We start from the raw sequence: 12656 nt of genomic DNA, 5'->3' as shown, positions 1-12656 counted from the left end.
GGCTCAACGACGGCCATAGCTGAGGGTAGTGAGAGAAACTTCTAGAGAGAGAGAGAGAGAGAGACAGTAGTCAATAAGGGAGGCGTGTATGAGTTGAGTGGTTGGCTTTATATATAAAAATTAGAGAGAATTTTGAACTTATAAATTATAATCTAACTATAGAAAAATATTTATGATTTATTTATAAGGTATTTATTGAAAAGAATTTAACATATTAAAAAAATATAATAAATGGTAAAATTTATTAATTGCATAAGAATAAAAAAAAATTACGCAAGCTTAGGGTAGAAAGTTGGTAGGTAATTAGTACTGTCTGATTTTTTTTTATTAGTATTGTTATTATTATTTTCTTGTTCGCCAAATTTTATTGCTTTAAGTTATTTTCTCTACCTCGGTTATCATAATCGTCTATATTATTATCAGCATGACTTGCTTCAGTATTATATTTCTTTTTCATATTTGATTTTGATATGTTTTACTTCAATTGATTATCCATCAAAAAATTACTCTACCTTCGGAAGAGTAAAAATACATACACATCATCCTCCTCGTATCGCAATTATAAAACATGGTGATTGGTATGTTATTTTTATTAAATGCACTTTCTCCATTCCTACTTAGTTGTCACCGTTTTAAGCTTCATGTCTCTTAAGAAATTAAGTAAGTTTATCATTATACATTAATTATTTATTGTTCTCTTGAGGTCTAGTTTTCAATAAATGAAGATGAATCAATGTACTTAGTTTTTCTATGTTCGGCAAATATATGTTTCAAGGCTAATAACTTATAAGGGTAAAATAGGAAGAATAATGTCATTTATGCATTGATTTTTTGAAATGACAAATATTAAGGAGTATCTATTTTTAATAAGGACATATAAATAAGTAAGAGGGGAGTGCGATTTTTTTTTCTTTTTCTGTTAATAGACCTTATAAATCGTGAATTTAAATTAATCAGAGTTTCAAAGCAGTTACAAAATGTTGTACGAATATACAAGTTAATTAATGAAAGCACATAAAATTGATTTGAATAAATATTATTTTAATTTATTTTTATTAGAAAGAATTGTGTATAAGAAAAGCATAGTGATACTGGGTGTAATTTTTTATATTATAATTTTGGTTTGTTGGAGTAACGCAATTATTGGCGTATATTGTCATTGTCTTTTTGTCTTTCTTTATTATTATTTTTCTTTAAGGAATGTCTTCAAATGAATGAATTCTTATTTATGACATTTTTTGTGTTATTGATTTCAATTATAGCAAGCTTATTAACTAATTTTCATAATTAATCTTGTCTTAATAATATAAAGAAGCATTATGATGATATAGGAAAAAAATTAAACTAAAATTAGCTCGTGAGAGCGCTTGAGAGAACAATTCGAGAAGGAAGACCCCAAGCCAGCCCAAGCAAGAAATATATATAACGTATAGCCATAGAACATAAACATGCCTTTTAACTTGACGTTGAATAACAATTATGGCATCTGACTTTAAATGTATACAAGTAGACACTTAAATTTGTGTAAACTGAACAAACACACATTCGTCCTACGTGACAATTTTCTGTCTTATGCCACTTCCTACTTGTATTATACCACGTAGAACGTGAATATCTATTTGTTCAATTTTGTACAAGCCAAGTTAAATGGCATATTTATATATCTAAAGAGAGGAGTTCGAATTTGAAATTTATGGACTCAAGATTTTAACTCTTAAGTTAATGTGTTTTAAATTGATACTCCCTCCGTTTCATTTTATATGTCATATTTTTACTTTGCACTTGTATTAAGAAATGATGTAACTTTACCCTTCTACCTTTATTTATTTTTTTTGGAACTCAAGTTTTCAATCAATGAATATGAATTAATTTATTTTGATTAAGTAATGTAACCAATGCATGAATCATTTACTTTGCTTTTCTAAGTTGGTCAAATGTATATTTTCAAGGCTAATAACTCACAAGGGTAAAAAAGGAAGAATATGGTAATTTATCCATTGATTTTATGAAATGACAAATATTATGGACCAACTATTTATAGAAAGGAATGACATATAAAATGAGATAGAGGGAATATCTTTTATATATATAATAAATTTCTCAAGATAAATATAGAATTTTGATTAAAATTATTACTCCCTCTGTCCCTAATTACTTTTGTCCACTTTTTCTTTTATAGTTGTTCCTAATTACTTGTCCATTTTGACAAATCAAGAAAGGACAATTTTTTTTACCTATTATACTCTCAATTAAATGAGTAATTACTTTGAAAAAATGCAGAACTTTTCATCCACTTCATAATTAATAGGGGGTAAAAATGGTAAAAATCGCTATGTCATTAATTGATTTCTTAATAAATGTGTCAATTCAAAAGTTGACAAGTAATTAGGGACAGAGGGAGTAAGTTTTATCACAACGATATACTCTCAAGAAAAAAGTAAATAATTAACTTGATCGATTATTGGAAAAGACAAAAATAAATCATGTGCTTCATTTGAGTTTAGTCTTTATCATATTCTAACAATTTTGTTTTTTGAGTAACCAACTTCTGAAAGTGATGGTGAATTAACGTGTATTTTATAAGTTATTAAATAAAAAATTTGTCTTTTTGTTAGAAATAATAATCATTACATTTTACTTAAAAGAAAAAATATGGGTGCCTTATTGGTGTTTTAAAAAAAAACTAATTATAATGATTAAGTTAAGGATATACAGGGAGTATATACTATGATGACGCAGCATCTACGTGATTATAAAAATGACAAAAAGAGGGGGAGTGATCTAGATTGGACTTTCGATATTTTATTCGATACTTTGAAATTTTAATTTCGATAATATCTAATAAAAATAGATATTAAATATCAAACTTTCAAAGTTTGGTCTAATTATATAAATTAAATTTGGGAAAAGGCTTCAAAATATATCCGAACTTTGATCAAAATTGCTATAACAATCCCAAAATTTGGGTAGGACCGTAGGACCTATTACCCCCCACACGGTTTAATAGTGTATTTTAAATATATATAGGTGTTCACATGGACATCATAAATAGTAACGTGTCCAGCTATGCACTTATATATCTTTAAAATATACGATTAAAAGTGCAGGGGGTAAAAGGTCCTACCTAAAGTTTGAGATTGTTACAGCAATTTCAATCAAAGTTCGGATATATTTCAGACTTTTTTCTCATTAAATATTGATAAAATTATAATTCGATTTGGTAATTTGATTTTTAATGATTTATGTTCAACAATACTTATAGTAGGATCAAACAAGGGTGGAATCAGGAACATTTTTTTCAAAAATAATCAAAATATAAAGAAGTAAATATATTAAAAAATTAAAATGAATCAGTCACTTGTGTATTTTTGGAACTTGCAGGGAAATCCGCATCTGTTACTCTTTAAATGCACATTGAATTAATAAGTACGCTTCAATGTAATAGTTTGTAAACTCTCTCTCTCTATATATATATTTTGACACTCTAGCTAGAATCCACAACCGTTGCTCTTTGAATACGCATAGGATAAACCTACTCTTGTACTATAGATCGCAAACATTACAAAAGAGTTAAGTTTGCGCTAGGTAAATTTAATGCAATGAGCTTGACTGAAAAGATATTGACAAAAGAAATCGATATTTGACCTTCACTATGAAATACCATATGTAATACTAACTTAATCATTTTTACGATTCAATAACCCGATTATATTTTCCTTATATATGTGTGCAAAATCTAGGATCATCAAAAAGCAATACTACGAGTTTTCTAGTAACTATTTATTTATTATTAAGATATTCTACTGTCAGTCTTTTTATTTTATTTTGAAGCTCGTTATTATTCGATCATACTAATTATCTTTTACAATCTATGACATATTCAACATTTAACACATTTATTAAATTAAATAATTGCGGTATACGATAAACTTGTCTAAATACTATTGTTAGGTAAAATAAAATGAGAAGAATAATTTATATTAATTTAAGAATTTTAAGGGATAAATATCTAAATTCTTTTAGCATGTCGACATAAATAAATACTAATGACCAACAAGAAAAATGCAAGTACAACACGTGGTTCTTGTGATTGAAAGAGAAAGAACAAAAGAGACAAATAAATAAATAAATAAATTAACAAACAAATAAATAAACAAACTCCATTATCACTTTTTAGATAAGAGGCAAGAGCATTTAGACAAATCACTTTTAATAATTAAATACGGTTTGAATCGTTTGGTAAGGTGTATAAGAATAATATTAAATGAGGTGTATATATTAAAATGAGGTTGATATTAATAATGTTGGTATTAATTAGTTATGCTGATATTATTTCCTATGTATTACTTGATTTAATGAACTAAAATTAACATATGTTTCATAATTTTTAAAAAGATATTTGTTTTTACAAATATACCCTCTACAAATACTGTAAAAATGATGTGGAAAAAGTTTTGAGGAACAACGGTGTGTTTTTAATCATGCTAATGTATGTATTAAAATTTCTTAACATTGTTAATATCATGATTTATAATGTATTAGTTATACATAATATAATACAATCAGAATGTATAAAATATTAGTAATACACAAAGTTAATGTAATTGTTTTAAGAAGTAACATTTTATTTTAAACTATAATATAAAGTTAAAGTGAGTTTGAAAAGTTGCAAATTGGAATTGAATGTGATTACAAGTAAATGAAATAATTGTATGATTTGATATGTTTTCTTCCAACTAATTAATTAATTAATTAATACCTATTTACTTGTAAGCCTTTTTTTATTGATTAATTGATGGTAAGTCTTGGTCCACTAAAGTGCACGTTTTTTAACCACTTATTTATTTTATAAATAGGTGTGAATTATCTTAAACATAGTTATAAAATTGTTATGATGTTGATTTAAAGATTTCTGTCTAAGTCCCCATTTAAGAGGTGTAGGAGTGATTCAATAAAATGATACTCGTTGTGGAAACTGATAATCTATTTGTGAAATAAGGTTTGAAAGGAAATTTGATGATGAATTACTCTTATAATGATGCTTTAGTTTTTTAATGTAAAACTCTTATTAAAAGATTAACGTTTTTCTTTAATATTTGTTAAGAATTTAGCTAATCAGGTTACTCAATATCTTGCTAGAGCATCTGTCTCTATATCTGATTCGATAGAGTAGGATACTACCCATCCGACTCTAATTACCGATTTACTTGCTTTTATTAACTTTTTTGTATTTTCATGATGATAAACTAATATGAGGAAAAAATGTTGTCTTTTCTTTCATATAGATGGTATGAAAGAAAATAATAATTATTTTTTATTGGACCAAAATTAACTAGTTAGTGGTGAATTGAAATTCCACATATGTGGAAAATGACATTATATTAGTTTTTATTTCTCAAAAATAGTAGTCCAACCATTTGCCTAAATTAGGACTAATTGCATAGACCTTTCATGAGGTTTAATTCTCTATGTCTCAAAATTAAAACACTCCGTCATATTTGTATTAGGATTTTGATTGATTTGATTTGTATTGTGTAGGTCTCGGCGAAATTTAATTTGTTGATAAGAGATTTTGAATGAAAAATCGATCAAAAATGTTATCAACTAGTCAAATTCTGATGAATCTATAAGAAACTAGTGCAATTTTCAGATAGTAAATCTTTGTTTAAGAGTGAAGAGATCTTGTTATCCTACCGTAACCTTGGTTCTCGAATAGTCAAATACCTAAAATATATTTTTGGCTACTTGCTAGTTACTCTATAGTACACAGAAAAACATACAAGAAATTAATGATTTTATTTTTCTTATAATTGAACATACAAATAATTTTATCAAAAATACATAATCATCCTCAATTATTATTTTTAACAATTAAAAAAATCACTCAATTTCCCCTAAATATATAATAGAAAGTTACTAGGAGAAAACAAATGAGTTATTTCTTATAATAGTTAGACAAAGTTAAATAATCTTTTGTTAAAAAAAAATAGTGCAATGACTTCGCGATATCTAAATAAAGTTGAGTGATTTTTATAAAAAATTATAAAAATATAATCTAATGATATTTGTATAATAGTGAAAATTGAATAACCAATTGCTCTAAATCAGAAATTTCAGAGATCTACATAATAAAAAGAATAAATTAAGTGGCTAACCTGACATTTCAATTAAATTAATTTGTTGAGCTGTCTTTCAAAACCTTTGAATTGGTGGCAATATAATCGCGGAATCGGTATTTGAAATTTAATTTTTTAATTTATAGCTTATTTTAGTTACTAAATTTGCAATTAAATATTCATATATTTAATAAATTTCTTAATACAAGACATAAAATTTAAATAAAAATTATTGAATTCATCTAAATACATACTTAATATTGTAGCTCCGTCCCGAGGCGACAATGGTCCTCTCTTGACCACGTATATATATACTTTGATGTTGGTATTTTTAACTTATTTCATATGGCCTTATTAACTTAAAGTTTATTCAAATTTGGCATCCGTCCTAGATAAACTATCCATTTCATAGTGTAATGACTCCCCACAAATAATCGATTTGGCAATTAGGTATTTTTAGACGGAAAAAAAAATAGTCTTTTAAGATTGATCATTACGTGTCACCACCTTCCATCTATCCTTCATATTCAATTAAGGTTGTCATTGCGAAGCGACAATGCATTTTTGCATAAAAGTAAAGGTAAAACAACAATCAATTAATTGATACAAAGGCGAAGTCAGAATTTAAAACTTATAAAAATTCCAATTTTTTAAAGTCATCGAATTTTAAATTTATAACGCATATTCATGAAATTACATACCCCTGCAAGACAAAGCTACTGAATTGCAAATATTTTAACACTTTTTGTTATGATAATCAAAGTTTAATATGACAAAGACATAAATTAAAGTTGAGATTAAAAGTGCAGAATTATTAGAGCACTTATAAGATTACTTTTCTGTTAGGTCAATTACTTTAAGCTACTTTGTGTTCCATTAAACAACTTTTAAATATGTGGTAGCCACTAGTCACATACCAACAAATTCTTTATTTATGGCTTAATTAACAAGCAGTAGTTTTTTTGTTTTTTTTATTTTTGGGTCCAAAACTAAAAAGTCACTTTTTAATTAAAATCACCTTGTGAAATTATACTATTTTTAGTTAATAGTATAAAGATAGATCTAAAAAAATTGAAATTTTGGCTCTCAACAAGTGTTCTAAAAGGCACTTGGATTTCAAACAACTATATATCTTGAGTCAATCTTAACGTAATTTTAAGTCTATCTCGTCTCTTTGTAGGTCACATGTACTTTCTCGAATATGATAATTTCTAATCTTGTCGAGCTACTTTCACATAAATCAAAGTCATAAAAAGGAATCTAGGGACCAAAAAATAGATATTTTTTTCTCAAAAAAGAAAAGAAAAACCATAATATATCCTAATTGAGGACTTGTAAGTTGTAATATTTGAAGGCAAATATTAAATTCCAGAAAGAAATTCTATAAGCTGTACCTGCAAAATCATATGCTTGAGAATTGAGCATCCAAAGAACACTTCAATATTGTGCTATTTCAAGCCAAAATTGCATCAAAGTGTTCAAAAAAATGCCATAAAAATATAATCTGATGCACTTGTTTTTGTTTATGAAGAAGAATTTTATAAATACGCGACGTTTCCTTCCCATACTTTTAACTCAATCTGTTGCACCTTCTGTGCAGCTCTGTTTGGTTACAAGTATAATAAAACCATGTCAAAGTGGTCAAGCAGATTCCGCAACTGTACAAAGTCTCAATCTTTTGGCTTTGAGTAGTAGTAAGTAAACTGTCCAGAGCCCTTATAAGGAACAAAACAGCAAGAAAGGAGAGGGTGAATTCTTGTTTCCGACTAAATAGACTGGAATTTTTCCAAGTTCAGCTTATTCGCGAGAGCCTATATCATCTTGGTGGCACGTTCATTGGATCTGGTACGTCAGCAATAGTAGATGGAGTGTGTGCCCGTGGGGTACCTAGATCATCTATTCCAAAATCACGGAGCAAGGTTTCCCCATCCCATTCAACTGTAGCTATTATTGAAGTTAAGGGAAACGGGGATTTAACAAAAATATTGCGAATGAGAGAAACCTTGAAAGAAAAGGATACAATCTGTCTTCCACATATCTGTAATGCTAACATTTGCATCTGATAGGAGCCAGTAATCTGAGTCATTCTGCAACAAACATAAAGCATTTATAACTTCAAAATTAGCGCAAGAACAAAGGAATTCTATTTTATTTTCGTGAATTTATGAAGTGTCAAGTCATGAAGCAATATATTAGTGCATTTTCTACCACACGGCAACACTTGGTAGCTGTAAATATGTCATGACTAGAACAGATGACCATGAGTTCAGATTTTACCATGTAGTTGGCGACCTTATTGTGTATATATGCAGTAATCACATTGACTTTTGAAACGGGAATTGATGAACAAGATTTATTGATCACCTTGTTTGGTGCGTAAGCATATTTAGCTTAGACCGCATCATCTTGTTAATAAAGACCAAGTTCTAGAGAAGCACACTTACATCAACATCCGAAGGGAGAATCTTCATCATTCCGCCATTGTAATCCTGTGAAGTACCAAGATCAGAACTCAAGTGATCAACATTGTGTGTTTGTTCTTCATTCTCAGTAACACTGTTTGAAACAGTTGATATCTCCATGGTAGGATAATCCTTTGAGCCTGAACTTGAAGCAACTGGGATGGTCGTTGGCGGTTCAACACCATTCATCTCCTCAAACTTCTCCTCAAATTGACTAATCAAAACGGAAAATACCAGATAGGAGAGTCAGATGACCTTTTCCGAAAGTTAGAAATACAAAATAAGGAAATAGCGAGCAGGACATGTTTAATGGCTCTACAAGCCAATGATACCTGACAAGGTAGACATCAATGGGACCCATTGTGCTTCTGAGTATAATTCTATATCTCCTCTGTGGATAGTCCACGGCCTGTGGATGATACATGTTATTTCACCTATATGAGATATGTAAGACATTTTCTCATATTCGCTTCCTTTCTCAACTTACCTCATCGGGATCTGGGACTTCCAGGGTGGTGCCATGAGGAGCTTTAACTGCTATTAGGGTCTCATTCTGCCAGGATTAAAGAGTATAAACTTATTCATAGGTTCTTTGAGTAGATCACTCCAAAAATACAATCATTTTGCAACAATGATGAAACAGCTATAAAAGAAAACACATAAATGGCAAAGTGAACCTGAAAACAAGGTAGGCTCTTTATATCTTCTTCAGTTACAAAAAGCCACCTAATTCACAGAGTTGAAATTGTCGTCAACAAAGAGCGAAGTATCAAATCTAGGTAACAACTATGTAGTAAGGACAGGCACAAGAAGTTACCTTTGGTTGTTTTCGTCTTCACTCATATCCCTCAACTTTTCTTGCATTTCTCTGCAATAATCTAAAGATCAGCACAATGACATAGTTCAAGAAAGAAGCACAGACCTTTGACTCTGGCAAACCACATACCTAATTCGCTCATCCAGTCTTCGCTCCTCCATTGAAAGTCTGTCAGTTTCGGCCTGCAAAAATTGCAAGCTACTTAATAGAAAGTTCAATTTTTGGATAATACATTACTTCAAAGTGAAATTCTCATACAACTGGAGTTCTATTCAAGTGCTGAAAACTAGTTTAACAGTGGATATCTATCATAACATAGATGAAGACACTATCTTAGCAATCAAATAGTTAAGGAAGCATATACGAATACCTTTAAAATGGAAGCATCATTATCCACTTCTCCAGGTCTAGAAGAATCAACACCCCTAAGGAGTGATTATGGAATTTTCACATCAGTATAGCTTCAGATGTTTAACAGATCACTGCAAGCAGTGTCTAAGTAGAAATATGTGTTTATATCCAAGCAAAGCTAGCTTACTTCCATTGTATTCTGTTCTTGAGCTTCTTTTCAATAAGACCAATTCCTTCAAGCACATTTGTTATATCATAGATCCTTCTTTTCTGCACCTGTATGATCCAGAAATTATAATCAGAGTTTAACAATGCAATGAGAAAACTTCTAGCTAAATAATATATCACCTCCAAAGTGTCTGCAGCTTGGTTAAGATCAAGCATACCATCTTCCGCATGCTTGATCAAGTTGATAAATTTCTTGGTTAAAAGGCCTGAACAAAAGATAGTGGTTCAATTTTAGGTTTATTCCACCATAAAATAACACTTTCAATAAAAACTTTTACAACAAACCAATTCCTGGGAAAAAAATCATGGAATACCCAATGAACTGTCGTAGCGGCAGCTTGCAGGTGTAAGAGGAGAAGGAGAACCTGCAAAATTGCAAGCCACAAGTTATTAAGACAATATCAACCAATGCAACCATGACAATACAGACAGTTTTCTATGAACAACCTCCTTTAGATAGATGCAGAGGGAAATAAAATTTGAACGTTTGCTTGTGTCCAGTTACAACCAAGACAAAAAAAAAATTAGACACCAAACCTCACCAGCATTATAGACAGGAGTTTGAGGTCCAGATTTATTATTTTTTGTGGCTCTTGACCGTCCATGTGCTCTTCCACCTTTACCAGACACAGGCGTTCCAAGTGGACTATTGGCCACATCTGCATACCCAGAATTAGCAGTCCAGTCACTGGACTCAACTTCTTTAATATAGCCTGTCTTCCGCTTTAGTGCCTACAGGGGCATTAAGTGTGCAAAGTAGAAATAAGTGATTAACAAGTAAAACATAGCAAACTGATGAACAATTACGACTAAACTCTGAATTTTCCCTGGGATAAATTAGAGTACTAGAATTAAAAAATTCTTGACTTGGGCACATAAGAGTGTTATCAAACTAAAAACAACAAGGGTGGACAGCTGTGTAAGAAGGTTCTCTCTGGGAAGGCTCAGGGAAGGTGACTCCTTATGGAGGCTGGTTCCAAGATATAACCACTAAACCTTACACCTAAAATAATAAACATGTAGAAGGAAGACATAACTAACAGAGCTTCAGTTTAATGTAGCTAGTGCTAACTAATTAGAGAACACAAGCAAGACCCAATTGTTACTTAAACAAAGGAGTTAATTCTGAAGATGAACAAACAATAAAAATCCTCCCACTCAATCTTCTCTAGTTATCAATAGGACTCAAGACATGAATGACACCAATCATATCCATACAAAAAGAAAGTTGCATTCAGGTTTCATGAGGTTTATCAGATCAACAAAGCTACATTACATGTTCAACCACGTAACCAAATTGGTTGTCACATGTGCAAACACGAATGACAGAACAGTATAAATCACAACCAACTCACTCGACTCATTTACTCCTTTTTACCAAATTTAGCCAGCAGTGTCTGGATGTTTCAGCTAACAAGAGTCAAATGACCTCCGGGGAAATCAAAAATGAAAAACTGGAGGCAGCTTAACAGCTTAACCCAACAAAGCAATTAGCTATATACCAAATACCATGGCTATTCAAGCAAATCCGTTAACTTAACCAACCCAATACCAGGTTCCAACCACAATAATTAGCCTCAAGTTATTCACACAATGAAATACAAATATTGCAGATCAACAAAATCGCAAGTTACCACAAAATGCACAAAACAGCAACAATTTAACTCGAAAGTATACCTTTTTAACGACATATAATCAAACCCCATAAGATATCTTTCTTCAAAATATCTAATTCATGTCTCTACTACTCAATCCCAGTTATAATCCTAAGTTCCATTTCAAAAGGCAAGACACACTACTAGAGTCCAACATCAATTCCAATTAAAAACATTCCACAAACGACAATCTTAGTTCAAACAAGAATGCTAGTAACCGCAAAATGCACAAAAACAGCAACAATTGAACTCAAAATTACACCTTTTTAGCTACATTTAATCAAACCCCACAAGATATCTTTCTTCAAAATATCTAATTCACATCTCCACTACTTAATCCCACCTCTAATCTAAAGTTCCCATATTTCAACACGCAAAACCCACTAATAGAATCAAACAGCAATCCTCAACAACTACACTATTAGCTCAAACAAGAATGCTAGTTACCGCAAAATGCACAAAAACAGCAACAATTCAACCCAAAATTACATCATTTTAGCTACATTTAATCACACCCCACAACATATCTTTCTTCAATACATCTAATTCAAGTTTCCACTACTTAATCCCACCTCTAATCTAAAGTTCCATATTTCAAAACACAAAAACCCACTAAACAGAATCAAACAGCAATCCCCAAAAAAACAACACTATTAACTCAAACAAGAATCCAACAAACTCACAGGAGACTTAACCACAATAGCTTCAGGCTGCAAACTAGCAGACCCAATTCGAGAATCAACACCAGGGATAGAAAATCGGTGGTAATCCTCAGGTGTAACAAACGGTGGCCTCATAGAAGCAAAGGGTAAGTATCTTTTGATCGGATGAGAGATCTGACTCCTCCCTCCACCGTTTACAGCGGCGGATGATGACTGAGCAGTGGGTGGCGCCGCCGCACCAGTGGATGCACTAGAACCTGTCATTTTTTCACTAGTTTTGTAATCAATGATAAGGAATAGATACCCTTTGAGCTCAAGATTTTGGGATTGTTGAAGAGAAGGGTTCTGAGGGGGGTGGGTATGGG

General features: G+C 30.8%; 2 protein-coding genes across 4 annotated transcripts in view; both read right to left on the bottom strand.

Annotated features, from left to right (window-relative positions):
• LOC102584941 (uncharacterized) overlaps positions 1-122 on the bottom strand; it is a 936-nt gene extending 814 nt beyond the window's left edge. The window contains exon 1 of one of the 2 annotated variants that reach the window (XM_015309241.1): positions 1-122. In XM_015309241.1, the coding sequence (XP_015164727.1) occupies positions 1-17 (17 nt within the window). In that variant the 5' untranslated portion in view covers positions 18-122. The other variant, XM_006348426.2, reaches the window with a different exon arrangement.
• A 7411-nt stretch (positions 123-7533) lies between these two features.
• Positions 7534-12650, bottom strand: LOC102584400 (transcription factor E2FA). 2 transcript variants are annotated; one of them, XM_006348424.2, is made up of 14 exons: positions 12313-12650; positions 10517-10706; positions 10289-10339; positions 10095-10180; positions 9934-10022; positions 9766-9820; positions 9525-9577; positions 9396-9446; positions 9256-9304; positions 9066-9131; positions 8911-8987; positions 8561-8792; positions 8137-8203; positions 7534-8060 (listed from the first exon to the last, which is right to left on the bottom strand). In XM_006348424.2, exons 1-14 carry the CDS (start codon positions 12553-12555, stop codon positions 7933-7935), a joined length of 1437 nt encoding a protein of 478 aa, XP_006348486.1. In that variant the 5' UTR covers positions 12556-12650; the 3' UTR covers positions 7534-7932. The 2 variants fall into 2 exon arrangements, with proteins under 2 accessions (XP_006348486.1, XP_006348487.1); XM_006348425.2 differs by having other exon boundaries at positions 9934-10016.
• Between the last annotated feature and the right edge of the window lie 6 nt (positions 12651-12656).

The sequence above is a fragment of the Solanum tuberosum genome, unplaced genomic scaffold (genome assembly GCF_000226075.1).
Source record: "Solanum tuberosum cultivar DM 1-3 516 R44 unplaced genomic scaffold, SolTub_3.0 scf00098, whole genome shotgun sequence".
NCBI lineage: Eukaryota > Viridiplantae > Streptophyta > Magnoliopsida > Solanales > Solanaceae > Solanum > Solanum tuberosum.
This window is presented reverse-complemented; position numbering and strand designations above follow the sequence as displayed.

Coding starts and splice junctions, on each gene's coding strand:
- LOC102584400 (XM_006348424.2), bottom strand. CDS start 12,555: ATGACAGGTTCTAGTGCATCCACTGGTGCGGCGGCGCCACCCACTGCT. Junction 9,132..9,255: donor AGAGCCTACCTTGTTTTCAG/GTTCACTTTGCC, acceptor TAATCCTGGCAG/AATGAGACCCTAATAGCAGT. Junction 8,204..8,560: donor TTCTCCCTTCGGATGTTGAT/GTAAGTGTGCTT, acceptor TGTTTGTTGCAG/AATGACTCAGATTACTGGCT.